The sequence below is a fragment of the Sturnira hondurensis genome, unplaced genomic scaffold, assembly GCF_014824575.4.
Source record: "Sturnira hondurensis isolate 20B ecotype Veracruz unplaced genomic scaffold, ASM1482457v3 Scaffold0004136, whole genome shotgun sequence".
Classification (NCBI taxonomy): Eukaryota; Metazoa; Chordata; class Mammalia; order Chiroptera; family Phyllostomidae; genus Sturnira; species Sturnira hondurensis.
In genome coordinates, this window is record NW_028076767.1 from 27,058,149 (window position 1) to 27,076,506 (window position 18,358).

Below are 18,358 nucleotides of genomic sequence, written 5' to 3' on the forward strand. Positions count from 1 at the left end.
TGAGAATGTAGTGTGACTGGAACTCACACATTTCTGAGAGGAGGGTAAAATGATATAATCACTTTAGAAAAACAACCTGGCAGATCCTTATATAGCTAAATATACACCTACGCTATGACCAGTAATCTGCTCCCAGGCGTTTACCCAAGAGAAACAAAAGCGCGTGTTTGCAGAAAGACTTGTACACAAAGGTTTACAGCAGCTTTTTCATAATAATCAAAAATAATCATCTCAAGCAGTCCTAGTTAACTCATTTTTCTATCCACTGCCTCCCACTCATTCCCCATAGAAGCCAGTGAGATCTTCCTAAAACACAAATTTCACCACATCACTTGTCTGCTTAAAACTCTTTGAGAATTCCCCATTGCTCTGAAGACCAAGATCAAACTCTTAATCAGGACATATTGGTTTAAAGATATGCTCAGCCTCCCCTAGCACAAACCGCTTCCACCCCCGCCTCTGGAGGGAGAGTACACCTAGGGGCCGTTGCCAAGGTCTAGGGCACTAAGCGAGTGCACCACATGCATTGAAGAGCTGGGACGCTTGGCAGAGGTGATGTCTTCCGTTCATCAGAAAACTGCTCTCCAGGTGGCTGAAGCAGCGTGGAGGCTGCTTCTCTTAGAGTGCCAGCCTGACCTCTGTCACTCACCCCTCTGACTGCCTCTCTCAAGAGGTTAGGGGTTGGGCTGCTTGAAGGCTCCTGAGCACAGGGGGAAAAGCCTGGAGTGACGATGAAGCCTGTTTATTTGCCTTAGCTTCAGGGAGTTTTTGCTCTGGCCTTAGGGCCCCCATTTTAATTCCTGACACCTCAATATTGGAGCTTGGGACCGAGCCCAGAGGGCTCCTTTGCTAGTGACTGTCCACCACGTGCACACAGCACAATGCTGCGTACAATAATTATTTTAATTAAATCTTATTAACGGAGTGTACAATGTACATTTCCCCTTTGCCCCCAAGCTCCCAAGCCAGGAGATGAGCCTGAATAGGCTGAAAAAACTTCAGTAAGAAGAAGGAGCATGTCATGCTGTGGGCTGGTGTGAGAGGCCACCTCTCCCTAGAGGTGCCTGGTAAAGTGGCCACATGCTGCCTTTGGGGTCCACGTTTGGCTCTAAGTGCTGGCGCTGCAGGTCACTCAGTGTGTGCCCATGGCCTCAGTCTCCTCCTGGGTGAAAACAGGGCGACAGACCCAGAGCCCGGCAGAGGGGTCTGGGGATGCTGGGGATGCACTCAGGGCTCTGGATTCTAACGCTTTCCAGAAGGGGCCAAACCTGAATGCTTCCCAGAGAATGCTCCCGACTCTTTCTTTGGTAACTTCTACATTTACATATAAATTGCTACCTAATGGCTCTGCCCTCCTTTATCTTAGCTTCAGGTTCTAATGAGCTGGAAAAATGGTCCTGTGTGAGGAATAATGAAGCTTCCCGGCTGAGGATGGGAGACGGTACGATCCCTCCCTCACTGTGCCCTGAGAAGGGAAGGAGGGGGAACAGGATGCCCCCCACTGGGACACGGGTCCCAATGTCCCAAAGGAAGGAGGGTGAAACCATCTTTGTGACAGTTTAACATAGGTGGAAAACCAAGCATGGAAGTATGTGAAACTCACTACACAATTTGTGAAAAGTGAGTTGTAATTCTATTTGTTCTGCCTGGTGCACACATTGCAAATTTTTCATCCAGGCAGAACGTAGAAGTAAAGATGAGCCAGGAGCGCCCTCTGGGGCGAGAACTGTTACTACAGCTGCCACTCAAATTCTGAGATCTCTGCAGACAGCTGGCTGCCTGGGTTAGGAGATACAAAGTCACACACACACACTGCCAACCCCTCATAAAGCACTTTAACCACAACTTTCCATTTAAGTACCACAACCCATGATGTTCACACTCCCATTCAGAGGCTGAGAAAAATTACAGCTTGCCCAGCTAAATAATTAGTAGGCTTGAGATTGAAGCTCAGGTCTAATTCTGAGGCCCAGGTGCATTTACACTTAACCACTGAATGTGTCCAGCAGAGCAGAAGCTCTTAAGTGAGATCTGTGGGTAGAATTCAGCAGGTCTGTGAGTAAGGAAAAAAATTACCTCTTCATTTTCTCCCAACTGAAATTTCGCATTTCCTTTCAATCTGAATGTGAGCAACAAACCACTACCTGGAAATTTATCACTAAGAGAAATCACTGATATTTTCATATCCTGTAACAGTTGTTGCCGGTACCTTAAACTGTCATTTGCGTTCATCACCATTTCAACGCATCAAAGTAGCTATCAGACCTGTCCAGGATCATGTCACTTGATGTGTTAATGAAGAAGCACAGTGACAGCCGGGTAGCTCCTCCCAAATAAAGCTCTGCCGCGTTGCGCCTGGTGATCTCCATAGTGTGCGTCCCACCACTGCCAACTTCAAGGGCGGCTCTGTTTAACAAATGGTTTTCAAATTTCCTGAAAACTTTAACAGCCAGTGGCTGGAGGCAGGGGCGAGATGACTCCCGCACACCATTATGGCAAGAGTAGTTTCCTGGGTCTGCCCGCCCCTGTGTGTGCCTCTCCTGCCTCAGACCCTCTGTAGCTTGCAGTACAATGATGTTAATAACAACAATGGATTTTAAATATATATACATATGTGTTAAATCCTTAACCTGCCAAGCATACAAATAAGTATGCGGCATGACCTACATCATTTAATCTACCAATGATGCTAACATAAGGCAGGTACTATTGGAACAGTTCTCAGTGCGGGGGACAGGGGATGGGACTTGACCCCTGGGGACACTTGGCATTCTCCGGAGGCATTCTCGACTGCGTAACTGGGTTTGCTACAGGCATGCATCTAATGAGTAGGTGCTGCTGACCATCCTGCAATGCACAGGACACCTTCACCACCCAGCAAAGAGTTGTCAGCCCCCAAACACCAATAGTGCTGAGGCTGAGAAGTCCTGTGTCACTACCAGGCCATTTTAGAGATGGGAAAACTGCAGCCCAAAGAGAGGAGGTCACCAAGTTAGCAGAGTCGTCATGCAGTGAGTTCTCGGGGAAGACGGGCTCCAGTCCCTCCCTTCCCCTCTCCAGATGTTGGAGCTTCCTGGAAGGAAAGCAGCCTCTTGGGGTGAGTCTGGGCTGTGCATGTCTCATGGAGGCTCAACCATCACCTGTTGGAAGACAGGTGACCCCAGCTGCTTCTAAAGAGGAGGCAGGACCCACGCATTCTCAACGTGGGTCGTCCAGGTGGCCCATTGGGCTGCCTGCAAAGTTCATTTAAGATCATAAAATGGTGAGGGGAAGCAAGGGTTGCCCTTCCATAGACATTTATTAAGCACCTACTATGTGCCAGTATCACTCGGGGTACTGAGGATGGCATAGGGAATGAAACCAAATTGCCCTTGCCCTCGTGGAACGTGCAGTCTGACGGAGGGGACCAAAAAGCAAATTGGAAAACAGGTTAAAATAATTAAAATAGAGACTGTGAAGGAAGCAAGTAAGGGGCTAGGAGAAATAGTTTCAGGGGAACTTTCTTGAGACCTGTGTGTAGAAGCCCGGATTCTGAAACAGGGAGGCTCAGCTCAGGGGGCAGAGGATGGCAGGAGGCTGAGGAAGCAGGCAGGTGCAGGTGGAAGGGAGGGAACGGACTCCGGGGCCACCTGCAGTCGGAGCCTGCTGCTGACGAAGCTTCACCCACAGCCACTGTCTTGTTCGACCCTTCCGCCAACCCGGGGGAGGGGCACTGTCCTCCCCATTTTCCACGCAGGGACCTCAGACCCAGGCAGGTCCAGGGCTGGAATCCAGGTCCCTGCTTCCCTCCCTGAGCTGCCCACCCAAAGTTTGGGTTTTGCCACCAGTAATTCAAAGGGCTTCTTTATCCACTCGGAACTTAAATAAGTGAGCAGAGGAGCCCTCCCTGTGCCCCAGACAAATGCAACCCTCCAGTGGGGGAGGGCATGCTAAATGGGAGAACTTGCTGGAACTCTCCAGACGGTGTGAATGCCCGGGAGGTGCAGTACAGGTGTTGGGCCCTTGCAGACCCAACCGACTGCATCCAGGGGAGAATGTTTTCGAAACTTCCCAATGGATCCATCCGTTCTGCATCCCCATGAGTCACGATGCTGTGTCCCTTCACCTCACCACTTCCTTCCCTCCCCGCTGAATCTGGACATCTATTCATCTAAGAGGAGTGCAGACACCCCCTGCAGTAAAGAGGTCACAGTCTGGCTCCAAGTCTCTCTAGGGACAACAGTCTAAAAACCTGGCCTGGAGAGGGAGAAAAAGAGAGGTTCCTAACTCCAGAACCTGCCCTATCAGGTTCTGGAGTGAGCAGTGGAGCAGACTGGGCACAACCCACACCAGCTTGGGGGGAGATGGGTGCGGGAAGGGAAGTGGCCGGAACAAAGGTGAGACACATGAGGTACGAACTACGTGCGTGCAAAAAACCTCAGTAATCAAGATAAAGGACGGTTCAATGCAATAATATTTTTAAATAAAAATGAATGCCAAAAAAATCCATAATGAACAGGAGCAGTATTACTGATTTTTCCTTCTGCCTCAGGCTCCAGTGCCGCTTGGCTCGGCACTGTTACTGATCCTGGCTTGATTTAAAATACCGCTGTTTTATTCAGCATGAATCTTTTGCATCCACTTCTTTTTTTTTTCCAATATCGCATTAAGATATTATTCGACTGCTGTGGTTTTGAGTGCCCCATTAAATGCTGCGGTGGGCACCGGGGCTTCGCTCATCTGTCTCTCCCCAGTCTCAGCGCTAAGGAGTAAGGGTGGGGAGAGGAGGTTAAGTAAAACTCAGTCTTGGATGTATGCAGAGGTTAAGTGACATCGCAGCCACCAAGTGCCTGAACCAGAGTCGCAGACTCTGTGGGTGCCCGGCCCAAATCCCGACTATTTCACGGCAGGCCAGCAGACAGGGCCTGCATTTCTTGCCTGAGGACGCTCTCAGCCACCAAGTAAGAGAAGCTGGGCCTGTGGAGGATGAGCACCCGGGGGCAGCCCCCCTCAGTGCCCCACAGGAGCCAATGTACAAGCGCCCCAGCTCCCTCTCCCTTGGGTGGGGAATTTTGAGACGGATGTGCTGCGCCATTTCCCAGGGCCCCAGATGACATTAAACTCCATCGCCCACAGTGTGACTGGCTTGAGCATACACATCTAAGCTCTGTCCCGTCCTCATCTCACTTCCTTACCTTCCTACCGGCATTTCCCAGGATCCCCTCCCAAACACACTCCATGGACTCAAAATCCTCGGCTCAGCACTGCTTCTAGGGCACCCAGACCAAGATACAGGTGTGTCCTTCCTCCCCTCACGCTTGTCTCTGTGGGTCCATGCGATGTCCCACACACACTTGGAAGTCTGAGCATGCTCTGGGACGGGAGACCCCTGGCTCCAGCTCTCTCTTGGGAGGGAAGTCGATAGACGGGTAATTGCCAGCCATGGCTGGGAGGCCTGGATCTGAAATGTGCTCAGCTGTGTTTCTGTAATGTCCGCATCTTGAGCTGAGAAATCACTGGCAGACACCTTTCCTGGCCATCAATTCTTTGCAGCCGACACTGAGCCCTTGAGGGGAAACACTGATTGTCTGCTGTTACTGCCAGCCTGGCCCTGAATTCGGAGCAGGAAACATGCCTCTCCCCTCGCCCTCTCTGCAACTAACTGCTCCTCTCCCCGCCGCCACCCCCCACTCACCCCAGAGCCCACGAGGGGCCAGTAAAGGATGTTCGTGCAGACTGGAGGGGACAACAAAAGGCCTTTGATGCAGAGAGATGAAGGGTTGGAGGCCATGGGGTTAAAAATCAAGGAAGGTGGAGACTTTTTTTTTCGTGCTTTCTTTTTAGAAAATTTTGTTTTCAGCATCCACACTCTTTCCCATCATCTCCAGTAACACCTGCAAGAAGCTTATGCAGCAGCTATCATTGCGATGGCCATTTCACAGGTAAAGAGGCAATGAGAAGTGAGGTGTCTTTGCTTAGGGGTCTCTCCTTGGCCAGACAGCACCCAGGCTCCTCCGAACTCTCTTTCCAATAGGCCCTGACTTCGGAGCTTCTCTGTTCGTCTCTACTGATATACACAATTTTAGCAGGCATCCTGCTAAAATCCCTAGATGGGTTACCCAGAAGACCCCACTCTTGATACCTGATCACCCTCAATGTCTGATTTGGTCTCTCATCCTCCACCATCTCCCAGGTCATGCCTAATTTTTCACCCACTGGAACCCCCACGCTGCTTTTTACCTAACTCCCCCCGCTGTATTTGCAGTTGACCTCAATCTCTCCCACAGCAAAACCCCACTGCGGTGGTCCCTGCACCTGTCTCAGTAGGCCCCCAAACAAAGTCTGCCTGCCTATTTTTTAAGAAGTGTCATGAATGGTTTTCCTTTAACACTGGTCACACAGAGAATATGTCGATTCGGACCCAGATCTGTTTGACCTCAAAGGCCATCTCTCCCTTATTCACACGCTCTCTCCCTTCAGTTAACTTCTCCTGAATGCCGCCTGTGAGCCAGGCCCTGTGCTGAGTCTGGAGGAGGACACAAGGATGAGTGAGAAAGTCTTCCTGCTAAGAGGAAGAAGTAACATCCTCCGCATTCTGCTCCCGCTCTACCCCAGGGGTCAGCACACACTGTCATAACCTTTGTGTACACCCTCTGGGGGCTTCCATTGCAAGGGCAGGTCTGTGTAGGGGCAACAGAGACCATGGAGCCACAAAGCCAAAGCATGCACTGCCAGGCCCTTACGGGGAAAGGTGGCTGACACCGCACCAGGCACTGAAGATGCGCCAGTTCAGTTATGTCTCAGCTCAGCTCTACGAGGCTCAGCCTGTTATTACGTCCATTTTACAGATGAGGAGTGAGGCTTAGAGGTGTGAAATGACTTGGCCCGCTGCTAGAAAGGTGGAGAATTCCAAAGCCCTCTACACTCAAGACCCACTTGTGGGAAGCATGCGGTAATTTGAGCAGCCTCAGGTGTACAACCAGGACCACTGGGAAGACAAGTCAAGATTGTAACTTTTCACTTTCTATAAGGAATTTACTCACAGTAAGAAATGTCTAAGAACTGACTTAGCTGCCTGGTCAGGCAGTGAACTCTCCATCAGGGAAGGTGGAAACTTTTTTAAAGATTTTATTTATCTTTTAGAGAGAGTGGAAAGGAGGTAGATAGAGAGAGGGAGAAACAGTGATTGGTTGCCTCTTTCACACCCCCAACAGGGGACTTGGCCTTCAACCCAGGCATGTGCCCTGACTGGGAACTGAACCAACAACCTTTCAGTCTGTAGGCCAGCATTCAATCCACTAAGCCACACCAGCCGGGGCAGGTTTAAACTTGTTTTAAGGGCCAGGTAACCTACGGGTGAAGAAGAGCTTGGCAATTCAAAAACTTGGACACAGGGACCTTCAAAGGTCATGCATCGCTGAGCTTCACTAACGCAATGATGAGGAAGCCTATGGAATTTATCTACCGCTGTAATCACACCGATAGCCACCAGGTGGCAACAGAGCACCAAGAAGCAATTTTTAGCTTACAGGAACTAATTGAGAAAAAAAAATTAACTCATTGATCCAGACAAATTAACATTCACAGGCAAAGACTATGAATCAAGTCCTCAGTAGAGCTTTAGTCCCCAGAACGACCCAGAGGATTCAAGACCAAGTAAATTATACATTTTTGAAAGATTCATTGCCCTTTTGAAAACACTTCATCAAAGTACAGCATGCATACAGCAAAGTGGACAAATCATAAATGTACAGCTCAAAATGTTTTCAGCACACCTGTGAAACCAGCAGAGCTCAAGAAACAAAACACAGGCACTGTTCTGGCCTGAATGGAAGCCCATTCTTGCTTTTTCTGTGTTCTCATGCTGAGGAATTTTCTCTCCTGGAGCTTCGCCATGGTGCCCCAGCTTTGGGGCCTGGGGGTGCTCTGGCCCCGCCAGACAGATCTGTCTTCCCTTTGCAGGCACTCAGCTAAAACTGTGCCATGGAAATGGGAGGACGAAATTTGACCTGAGCCCCAGAAGCCCCTTTCCTGGTCACTCCCCACACCACCCCCCATCCTGACTTCTCACACCACAGATTAGTTTTGTTTTTCAGTTTTACACACATGAATTCAAGTACAGGCTCCTTTGTGTCTCGCTTAGATAGTCATATTGGTGAGACCCACCGATTGTGCTGCAGATCATTGTGGCTCATTCTTGTTGCCGTGTAGTAGCGTTGGTGTGAATACACCCGTCAATTTGTCCATTCTCTTGTGCAGGTGGGTCCGAGTGGTTTCCAGTTTGGAGGCTACTCCACATAACGCTGCTATGAATTTCCAGTACATTCCTTAGGGAGAGGGTATGCCCTTTTCCGTTAAGTGTGGAATTGCTAGGTCATGGGGGTAGAGACTAGCAGCTGCTTCTTTAGGAGACAATTTCCCTTCCCGCTGCCAACGTATGAGAATTCCGGGGACTCCAGAGCCATGCCAATATTCTCTGTCTAAGTAGAATCTGGCGGAGGAAATGCGGGATCTGCAGTGAGCATTCTTGTACCCCTCTGAGCACTGCAAGGTGGGGGGCAGAGTGTCTGGGAAGCAGGAGTGGGTGGACACAAACCAGGAGGAGGGAGACTCTACCCCACCAGTACATCCCAGTGAGCCCTTGGGCACACTGCTAATGTGCTGGGAGGGGAGCTTCACCTCACAGGCTCTGAACAAGGGCCAGACGGTACTGCTCTCACCGAGCCCTGACCGCATAACAGACACGTTCCTGAGAGCCGAGGAGACCACAGTGAAGGGCCAGACATCCCTGCTCTGAGTGGGGCGGGGGGGCGGGGGGGGGAGACAGTGAATAAATATGTTTGGTAAGGAACCTCCTATTAAAAACAACTAAAGGAGGATAAGGAGACAGAGAGAGTGCAGAGTGGATGCGGTGGTTTAAAACTGGTGGTTACAGTATCACCTCACACTGGTTAGAATGGCTATTATCAAAAAGAAAAGAAACAGACAAGAAATGTCGGTGAGGCCGCCGCAAACAGAGCCCTTGTGCACTGTCAGTGGGAATGTAAACTGGTGCAGCCACTGCAAAAAACAGTATAGAGGTTCCTCGAGAAATTAAAAATACAACTACCGTATGATCCAACATTCCCACTTCTGGGGACGCATCTGAAGGAAAGGAAATCACTGTCTCAGAGAGACATCTGCGCCCCCGTGTTCATTGCAGCATTGTTCACAACAGTCAAGACATGGGCACAACCTGTGTGTTCACCAATGGGGGAGTGGTGTGTGTATATGACGGAAGGTTACATAGAAAGGAAAGCCTACCCTTTGGCACAACATGGATGGACTCTGAGGACAGTACGCTAAGTGAAATAAGTCAGACAGAAAAAGGCAAATAATCAATGTTCTTATTCATATGCAGAATCTTAAAAAGCCAAACTAATGGAAATAGAGGTGAGCAGTGGTTCCCAGGAGCTCAGAGGTTGGGGAAATTGAGAAAGGTCGGTCAAAGTTAAAAAACTTCCAGTTACCAGATGAGTAAGTTCTGGGGACCTAATGAACAGTGTGGTGACTGTAATTAACCATAATGCAGCTATGTACTTGAAAGTTGTTAAGAGAATAATGTTACATGTTGTCACCACACACACACACATATACAAATGGTTATTATGTGAGGGGACAGAGGTATTAATTAACTTTATTGCGGTAATCATTTCACAACATCTACACTTATCAAATAACACTAAACATTTTAAACTTACACGTTGATGTCACTATCTCAATAAGGCTGGAAAAGAATAAAGTGAGTGGTTTGAGGAGTGATCAGGTGACTTTGAGCAGAAGCCACAAGTGGAGGAACAAACCCTGGACAAAGAGACCTCCAGATACCAGGGGCCAGTCAGTGCACTGGCCCAGTGGCAGTTGTCCCATCGCTGAAACAGCATCCTAGGGCCCACAGTTTTACAAGTTGGTCCTCTTTTTTTTTTTTAAAGAAATTTTAAACGATTTTATTTATTTTTAGACAGAGGGGAAGGGAGGGAGAGAGAAAGGGAGAGAAACATCAATGTGTGGTTGCCTCTCCTGCACCACCAACTGGGCACCTGGCCATCAACCCAGGTATGTGCCCTGACTGGGAATTGAACCAATGACCCTTGGTTCACAGGCCAGCACTCAAACCACTGAGCCAAACCAGCCAGGGCACAAACTGGTCCTCTTGTTTTTCAAATAGATTTCTAGAAGCGAGGTGACCGGGTCAAAGACTTGGTGAACTTTCGGTTTGTTAGTGAACCACTACCTCCCTGAAATCTTTTCCTCTCTTGGCTTCTGTGACACCCTACTCCCATTTCTTCTCCTGCCTCTTAGGTCAATCCTTCCCAGTCTCCCTTCCTGTATTTCACTAAATTTTGGACTCCCTGCAATAGGCAGAATGCACTCCTCCCCCAAGATGTCCATGTCCTGATCCCCAGAGTCCATGAAGATACTACCTTAAATGGCAAAAGGGACTTTGCAGATGGGGTTTAAATCAAGGCCTTATCTTGAGATGCGGCACGAGCCTGGATTGTCCAGGTGGGCCCAATATACTGAATCACTAGGCGCTTACAAAAGGAAGCCAGGAGGCCTGGAGTCAGAGAAGACGTACAGTGGTGATTCAACAGTCATCACCCCGACTCCACAGAAGGCTGATGGCCCAGCACTCCCTTCGGTGATATTTCTGACTGTTTCCTCTGTGCAGCCATTCAGGGGCTTTTAAATTAAATTTATTGGGGTGACACTGGTTAATAAGATTTTATGGTTCAAGTGTGCAGTTCTAGAATATGTCACCTGTATATTGCATTGTTTGCTCACCACCTAAAATCTAGACTCCTGTCACCATAAACTTGACCCCTCAGGTTTTTCTGTTAAAGAGTTTTAGGCTTTGGCACTGGACTTTGGGGAGAGGTGAGAGGAAGTGAAGGATGATGTCAGCTGCACTTTTCTCTCTGGGTAAATGAACCGCAAAAAGGGAGGAGGTGAAACCCCACTCCACATACACAATTTTCAGTAAGTCCTACCCCACCACCGCCCCTCTCCAAATAATGTTCAGTTCCACCAACACTGTGAGTGTCATTTTCTGGTTCACCTCTAGCCAACAATAAATTTTAAGTTTCGAAATATTTACAATTTGATGAGTGAAAAAAATGGTACCACATTGTTGAATTCCCTTTTCCCTGTTATAGTACACGTTTTAAAGATATACCTATCTATTTTCTTTAATTTTAACACTTGGTGTAGCACGGTCATGAAAACCACCTTGCCTGCAGACTTGGTCCAATGTCCCACGGGGGATGAAATCCCCTCCTTTCAACCAGAAGCGGAATATCAAGACTGTGCTGCTCTAGATGAGCTGGAATATACGGAAAGAGCTAAACAGCCAGTATTAAGTCAGCAGTACCCTTTTTCTCCTAGCATCTATGACACCATGCTCTCCCGTTTTTTTTTTCTACCTCTCTCTCTACTCTCCTTTAAGTTTCAGAGTACGACGCAGGGTCTTCCATTCTCCACTTATACTTATTCCGTTGGGGTTTTCATCTAGTTCCCCAGCTTTAAATGGCATCGCTAATGATAAACTTTATTTCTGCCACATAGATAAGTTGCTTTCCAAACCAATGGGGGAAGGGATGGCATTGGGACGAAGGACTCTCCAAATGTCCTACAGAAAAAAAGTGCGCAATTCTGTAGGACAGCAGCGAGGTCTTGCTCATCTTTCTTGAGCCACAGGCCTTAGCCGTGTTCCCTTTGAGAACACCTAGGGCGAGCGTTCGATTGTCCCGTACTCAGCAATCTACAGGTGGCTCCAACTGCCAGTGCTCCAAGAGAGACCTACAAAGGTGTAAGGGGAATGTGCAGGAAGGCGGTGATTGCTGATGACAGCTAGGAACGAGACCACGAGAAACAGAAGCTAGCAAAGATGTGAGCGCTCGACGCGCTCTCCATGAAGTCACAACCTCAGAGCGCAAACTTCGAATTCAGTGAAATGACCGCGTTCCCCACCCAGCAAAGCGGGAGCCAATCCGTGGAGAAATATGCAGCCTCGTTTTAAGGAACCAATCCAAGACCGCGGAGACCTATTATGACAACCTCGAGAACCAATGCAAAACGGGGACTCTCCTAGCCTGCCTCCCCAGCGCCAGACTCGAAGAGATCATGCAGAGGAAGACTTTCGGAAGTTGCAAATTAGAACCCAAGTCCGCGTCTAAACGACAGGATACTACGCTTCCAAAAATGACTGGAGAAAAATCTGTGAGCGAGTGGAACACCATTTCCTCGAAACCTCGTAAGCGGCAGAACCGCAAGTCACCTAGGAGCAGAAGGATCCGGCACGGGAGCGGGGGGGACGGACGGTACGCGCTGCGCGATGACGTAACGCGCCGGGCCCCGCCCTTGCCGCCTGCCCTTATAGCGTAACACGGGCGCGCGCGCACACCATTGTGTGGCTGGACTTGGCCGCCGCTCCTGCGAAAGTCGCGTGTTTGGGCTCTTGACGTCCCCACACCCGCACCGCGGCTTCTGCCTTACGGACCATCTTTCGACAGCCAGGCTTCGGGCCCCTCGCCCGCCACGGACATGCCGCGCGTCTACATAGGACGCCTTAGCTACCACGTCAGGGAGAAGGACATTCAGCGTTTTTTCAGTGGCTATGGCCGCCTCCTCGAAATAGATCTTAAAAATGGGTGAGTCGGCCCTGGGCGCCTGCGTCACTCCGCAGCGCTTCGGGCCTAGCGGCGGCGGGATACTCTCAACAGGAGTGGCGATCAAGGCCGCGGTGCCGCGTCGCACGGCCTCCAAGATGGCGGCGGCGGCGCGGGGCGGCAGGAGCGCGCGAGGGGGCGGGGCCTCGTGCGCGTCCCCGCCTAACGACGCCCCGCCTGTCCCCGGCCCTCGCACCGCCCCTTAGGTACGGCTTCGTGGAGTTCGAGGACTCCCGCGACGCCGACGACGCCGTTTACGAGCTGAACGGCAAGGACCTCTGTGGCGAGCGCGTCATCGTAGAACACGCTCGGGGCCCGCGCCGCGACCGCGACGGCTACAGCTACGGAAGCCGCAGTGAGTCCCACCCCCGCGCGCTCCGCGCCTCTGGGACCGGGGGGCGGGCGCAGGCCTAGAGGGGGCGGGGTGGGGCCTCCCAGCCCGGGCAGGCGCGGTAGGCGGGGTCGGTTTACTCGGGTGTCCCCTGGACCCTCGGCCTCCACGCCTGCCTAGGGCAGTCACGGGACGCCGGAGCGCGGAGATTGGGTTGTGGGGTTTGCCTAGTCCGAGGGGGGGCGTTTGGGGTTTCTTTGCTATGTTGGGAGGGGGTGGGTTGTTCTGGGCCCCTGTCAGCACTGTCGTGGGCTCTGCCCACCAAGGAAGTGAGGGATGGCTGTATTTGTTGTATCTCCCTTGCTTACCGGTCAGTGCGTTAGGTAGAAATGTGAATGTCTTAGCGTAGAAGTTTGGGGACAGGCTGGGGTGGAGGTGGGGTGGGGACGGGGAGTGGGGAGGAGTTGGAAGTTTAGTCTTAGAGTTATGAAAATTGGCGGGGGCCAAAGAAAGTGCTATATTGAACTAATGTGGTATTTACCACAAGTAGATTTAAATAAGCTTTATGCTGTATTTGAATTAATGGGGGCATGTTATTGGGAGGAGGTGGGGGGTTGGTGATGTTAAATGTTTGATGTTGAAATTGTTGCATGTTGAATTCAAACTTTTTAACAAGTCCTTGATGTTTCAATTTGAAAGTGACCAATGGGGCTGAGGCTGTGTCCACTGAGGCTAAGATGACTGCCTTTCCTGATTGGCCTTGGCTTTTCCATACATTGTGTGACCCTTGCCCTATGACCCTTTGGCTGACCTTACCGGAAGCCATGACGACAGCAGCCTTTTGCCATTAGACGCAGGGTGATGGTGAGGATTCCAAGGGTTAGACAAAACTGGTTAATCTGAACTAGGTGACTGTTACCTTGCGTGTTTTGTGGCCAAACCACCACCAAAAACCTCACACTGTGATGTAAGTACTTAGTGTAACTAGTAAACATTTTTGTAAAATGTAGAAATGCATGTAATCAGTTAAGTTTTATATTTTACAATGTTCTGTAAAATAAAACTTAGCGAGGTAAATTGAATAAAGGAGCAGTCACTCTCTAACAGATTGTAGGAAAAGTTTAGTTGGATTTAGTCTATTTGGCTTGCCCTTAATTTAATTTGTGGCAAATCACAACTGTATCAAAGGTTTAGCAATATAATAGCAAAGTCCTACTCCAGTAAATAAAAGTTGATATGTTTGTACTAACTTTCAAAAACGTGTGTCCCTGTCATTGCAAAGCATCTAATTGTTTTCTTCATGTGATAAAGGTGGTGGAGGTGGATACAGCAGTCGGAGAACTTCTGGCAGAGACAAATACGGACCACCTGTTCGTACAGAGTTCAGGCTTATTGTAGAAAATCTTTCCAGTCGTTGCAGCTGGCAAGATTTAAAGGTATGTGCTAGAAATCAAAATAAAAGTGATAACTAATGTTTCAAAGAGTAGGCTTTTGTTTCTGTTTATCTCTGGAAGTCAGGAACAGTATATAAATCTTTTTCTTTCGATTTTTGGATCTGACCTGTCATTTTTTAGGATTTCATGAGACAAGCAGGTGAAGTAACCTATGCGGATGCTCACAAAGAACGCACAAATGAAGGAGTAATTGAGTTCCGCTCCTACTCTGACATGAAGCGTGCTTTGGATAAACTTGATGGTACAGAAATAAATGGCAGAAATATTAGGCTCATTGAAGATAAAGCACGATCGAGCCATAGGCGGTCTTATTCTGGAAGCAGGTCAAGGTAATTTGAAGGGTAATTAGTAGGGGAGGAAAAGTATTTTGCCAAAAACAAATTTCAAATGGGAGTATTTTAATTGACACTTAATTAAAATTTGTTCACTTAATTGAAATTAGTTCGGTTTTGGGCTGCATCTTTGGGTTCTTCTCCAGATGTTTTGATGGTGGATTTAAATTGTAATAAGCAATTAAATTTTGTCAGTTTGTCTATTCGGTATAAATGGCACAAATGTGTTGTTGAGACAGTGGGGTTAAGGTTTTGTTGTGATTCTTATAGGTCACGGTCTAGAAGGAGGTCACGAAGTAGGAGTCGCAGGAGCAGCCGCAGTAGATCTCGAAGTGTCTCAAAAAGTCGCTCCCGGTGAGTAATGTTGAGTCTTTCTCTGAATGTTACTGCACTTGTTTGTGGAGTACTTGTGTGTTCTTGCAAGGTATTGAAAGGAAAACCTGGTTTTTCTTGTTCAGATCCAGATCTCGGAGCAAAGGTCGATCTCGGTCTCGGTCAAAAGGCAGGAAATCTCGATCAAAGAGTAAATCGAAGCCCAAGTCTGATCGAGGCTCCCGTTCACGCTCTCGAAGCAGATCTAAGGATGAGTATGAGAAATCTCAAAGCAGGTCTCGTTCTCGATCTCGTTCCCCCAAAGAAAATGGAAAAGGTGATGTAAAGTCAAAATCTAGATCGAGGAGCCAGTCTCATTCCAAATCTCCCGTACCTGCTCCACCCTTAAAGGCTCATTCTGTGTCCCCTCCACCAAAAAGAGCTTCAAGATCCCGTTCTAGATCCCACTCAAAGTCAAGGTCACGGTCCAGATCGAGTTCCAGAGATTAATCCAGAACTCTATGTTCTTTGCACACTATTACGGAACACTTTCCTACTTGCTTAGGCAGTTACTCTTCCATGTTTGTACTTGGCCTCTCCTGCAAGAGGAGTCCCCTGAAAACAAGGGCACACAGAAATTTGTGGCCAAATTTGTTGAAAAAGATGGGGTTCTAAAGAAATGGTGGCATGAAGACCTCCTTCCTTCTTTGTAGAATTAAGATAACTTTGATTTTATAGCTTTTGAGCTAAAAAAAAAAACTTTTGTAAAGATTAAGCTCATTTAGATTTTTTTTAAGTATTTCAGCAGGATCTGCTGCAGGGGTTTTATTGTTTTATTTGTTTCCTTTTAAATTTAAACAGTTTCAAGCTTTGGATACTTAAGGCTTTAGAGGGAGGACCCATTTTTCAATTATGTTGGCTTTTTATAAAGCCTAAGTTATGTAAGATTTCAATAAAAGTTTGTTACCAAGATGATTGCCTTATTGAATAGGTCACTATTAATTCCTTTAAATATGGATATCTGCTGTTTGTGAAAACAATGTAAATTCTACTTAAGTATAAAACAAGGAAAGCCTCAAACCAGCAATAAATTATTAAATTTGGATAAAATTATTTTGTTGTTAATCAAATTTGCCAAAGTCATTGTATCTGCCCATTTAACAAGTTAAGTTAAAAATAAAATATTTTGTAGTCAATCTGTTATATAATTTTGCCTAAATTAATGGACTTTAAATAATGAAACCTTACTTTCTTTGATACTTTTTAATTTAGATGTTTATAAGAAATGGGTCTTTGTTTTATTTTCTTTTCCAGTATAAATTGCAGAATTTGAGAGAAGAAATTGGTGCCTGTAATTAGTCATTGGTTTGCAAATTTGCAAGTACAGAAGTTTATGACTTAAGAGGCAAGCTTCCATTGCTTTTCAGAATTTGGTGTTTAACAACAAGTTAATTCAAGAGTTGGCCTTGACCAAAGTTCTCTCGTTTTTAAGGAAAGAACAAAAGTTTGTAGAAGGAGAAGGTGGGGAATATTACAAGGTGAAATTTGACTCTAAAAGTATGCCACATCCTCGTGTTAGTGTTCCATCACATGGTTTGTAGGCAGGTGTTCCACATCGTCAGCTGGTTCATAGTGGGTATAGGTAAAAGCCTGCACTTACAAAGAATTATAACGATAGCAAAGACCAGCTTACTAAAAATTGAATTTTATTCCATACCTGTGGACCTAAATCATTAGACAGTGTAACTACTCTAGCATTGGTCCACCTGAGAACAGCAGGCTGATAAAATGTTTAGTTCCTTGCTAATTTGTGAGTTGAGTCCAACAGTCTCTACAACAGGCCACATGTTGATCTGTGACTAGGTAGTCTATTAAGTTGATAGAGAGCAAAAGAAGTGAGCAACACCTCAACCTCCCTTTCTTTACCCGACTGTTTATGGGTCACCATGGTGCCTTCATGGCAAGTTTAAGACCGCCCTGCTCCTGTGTTACCATCTTTCATCTTTGGTATCTTTATTTCACTTTGTTAACCCTTTTTTTCCTTCAATTTATCTCCTCAATAAAATGCTTACTGAGGGAAAGGTTTGTTTTGGATTCATTGTGTATGCCACTTAGTGCCAGATTTGTTGGCAAGTGGTCTTTTGAATTGGAGTTGCTGTTCCTAACTTGAACATGAAAAAAATGATCTTGTTTTCAGTTTCTCTGAAATAATGAGTTGGGGGTTGGCATCATCCTTGACCCTTTTCTTGCTTCAGTGTCATCCATAAAATGGCAGGGATAAACCCTCCTGGGTTGTGAAAAGTGAAAGTTGATACGTGAGAAGTACTTAGGACAGTACTAAGTACTAAGGGGAAGGGTTAAAAGTACTTTGTAAACCCCATTTTCATGAAAAATTTACTTTTATATTGTAGCAGTTTTCCTATGACAATTTTCCTATGACATTTCCTATGACAATTTTTTTTCTGATAAACTAAGAAGCATTAGTCATCTTTCCAAGTCCTTAATTTAGACTTGGAGAACTCTGAACTTTGGCAATTTATGCTTAGGAACCATCATATTTTTATTACTTATCAAAAAACTGTTTTCTGACCATCCAGTTGTAGCCCTGTGGCAGTGGATGTTTCCTAAGTACTGATTTAACTAATCACAAAAAAATATGTATTTGGACTACTAAATATCTCCTTCAGAGCCTGCTTGCCAAGGTGGCCACTGTTGATAGTGGCATGGTACTTGTGCCAATAGGCTCTTCGTGCGTGAGTGGTCTGAAGCTTGTGTTCGCTTACTATGTACCAATGCAGGGTTACACGTGAAGTGGCTGACCAGCGAGCGCTCTGTAGAGAGGATGTGTGTGTGCTTTTCAGTACCGGCTTTTTTCAAGTCAGTAATCCTTTGACTTAGTTGTACAACATGAGTGAAGAATTATTCTCAGTACTCTTATTTCATGCAGTGAAACTGTTTTAGAGCTCTTTACATAATTTATCAACCTGGTAGAGTAATTACCAATTTATCCTGACTGAGCTTTCTGAGGTGGCAACCGTATCCTGAATAAATGCTTCCATTGGTTAAAAGGATTAGTTCATAGGATTATGCAGTTGGTCTTCTGGATCCTAAGTTAACTTACTTAGAATTGCTTGACTATCCTACAGCAACCCTACAGATGGGCCTCCAGTACAGTACTGAATGAAGTGATTAACTTTACCCTTGAATAGAAAGGGATCGTGGTTCAAAAATCAGAAGATACCA

General features: G+C 47.1%; 1 protein-coding gene across 1 annotated transcript; it reads left to right on the forward strand.

The window, feature by feature from the left end:
* The first annotated feature begins 12,399 nt into the window (after positions 1-12,399).
* Positions 12,400-16,311, forward strand: SRSF6 (serine and arginine rich splicing factor 6). The gene is made up of 6 exons (XM_037044098.1): positions 12,400-12,668; positions 12,893-13,041; positions 14,329-14,453; positions 14,592-14,800; positions 15,074-15,157; positions 15,262-16,311. The coding sequence occupies exons 1-6, from the start codon at positions 12,562-12,564 to the stop codon at positions 15,623-15,625; spliced, it is 1,038 nt and encodes a 345-aa protein (XP_036899993.1). The 5' UTR covers positions 12,400-12,561; the 3' UTR covers positions 15,626-16,311.
* The last annotated feature ends 2,047 nt before the right edge of the window (positions 16,312-18,358 follow it).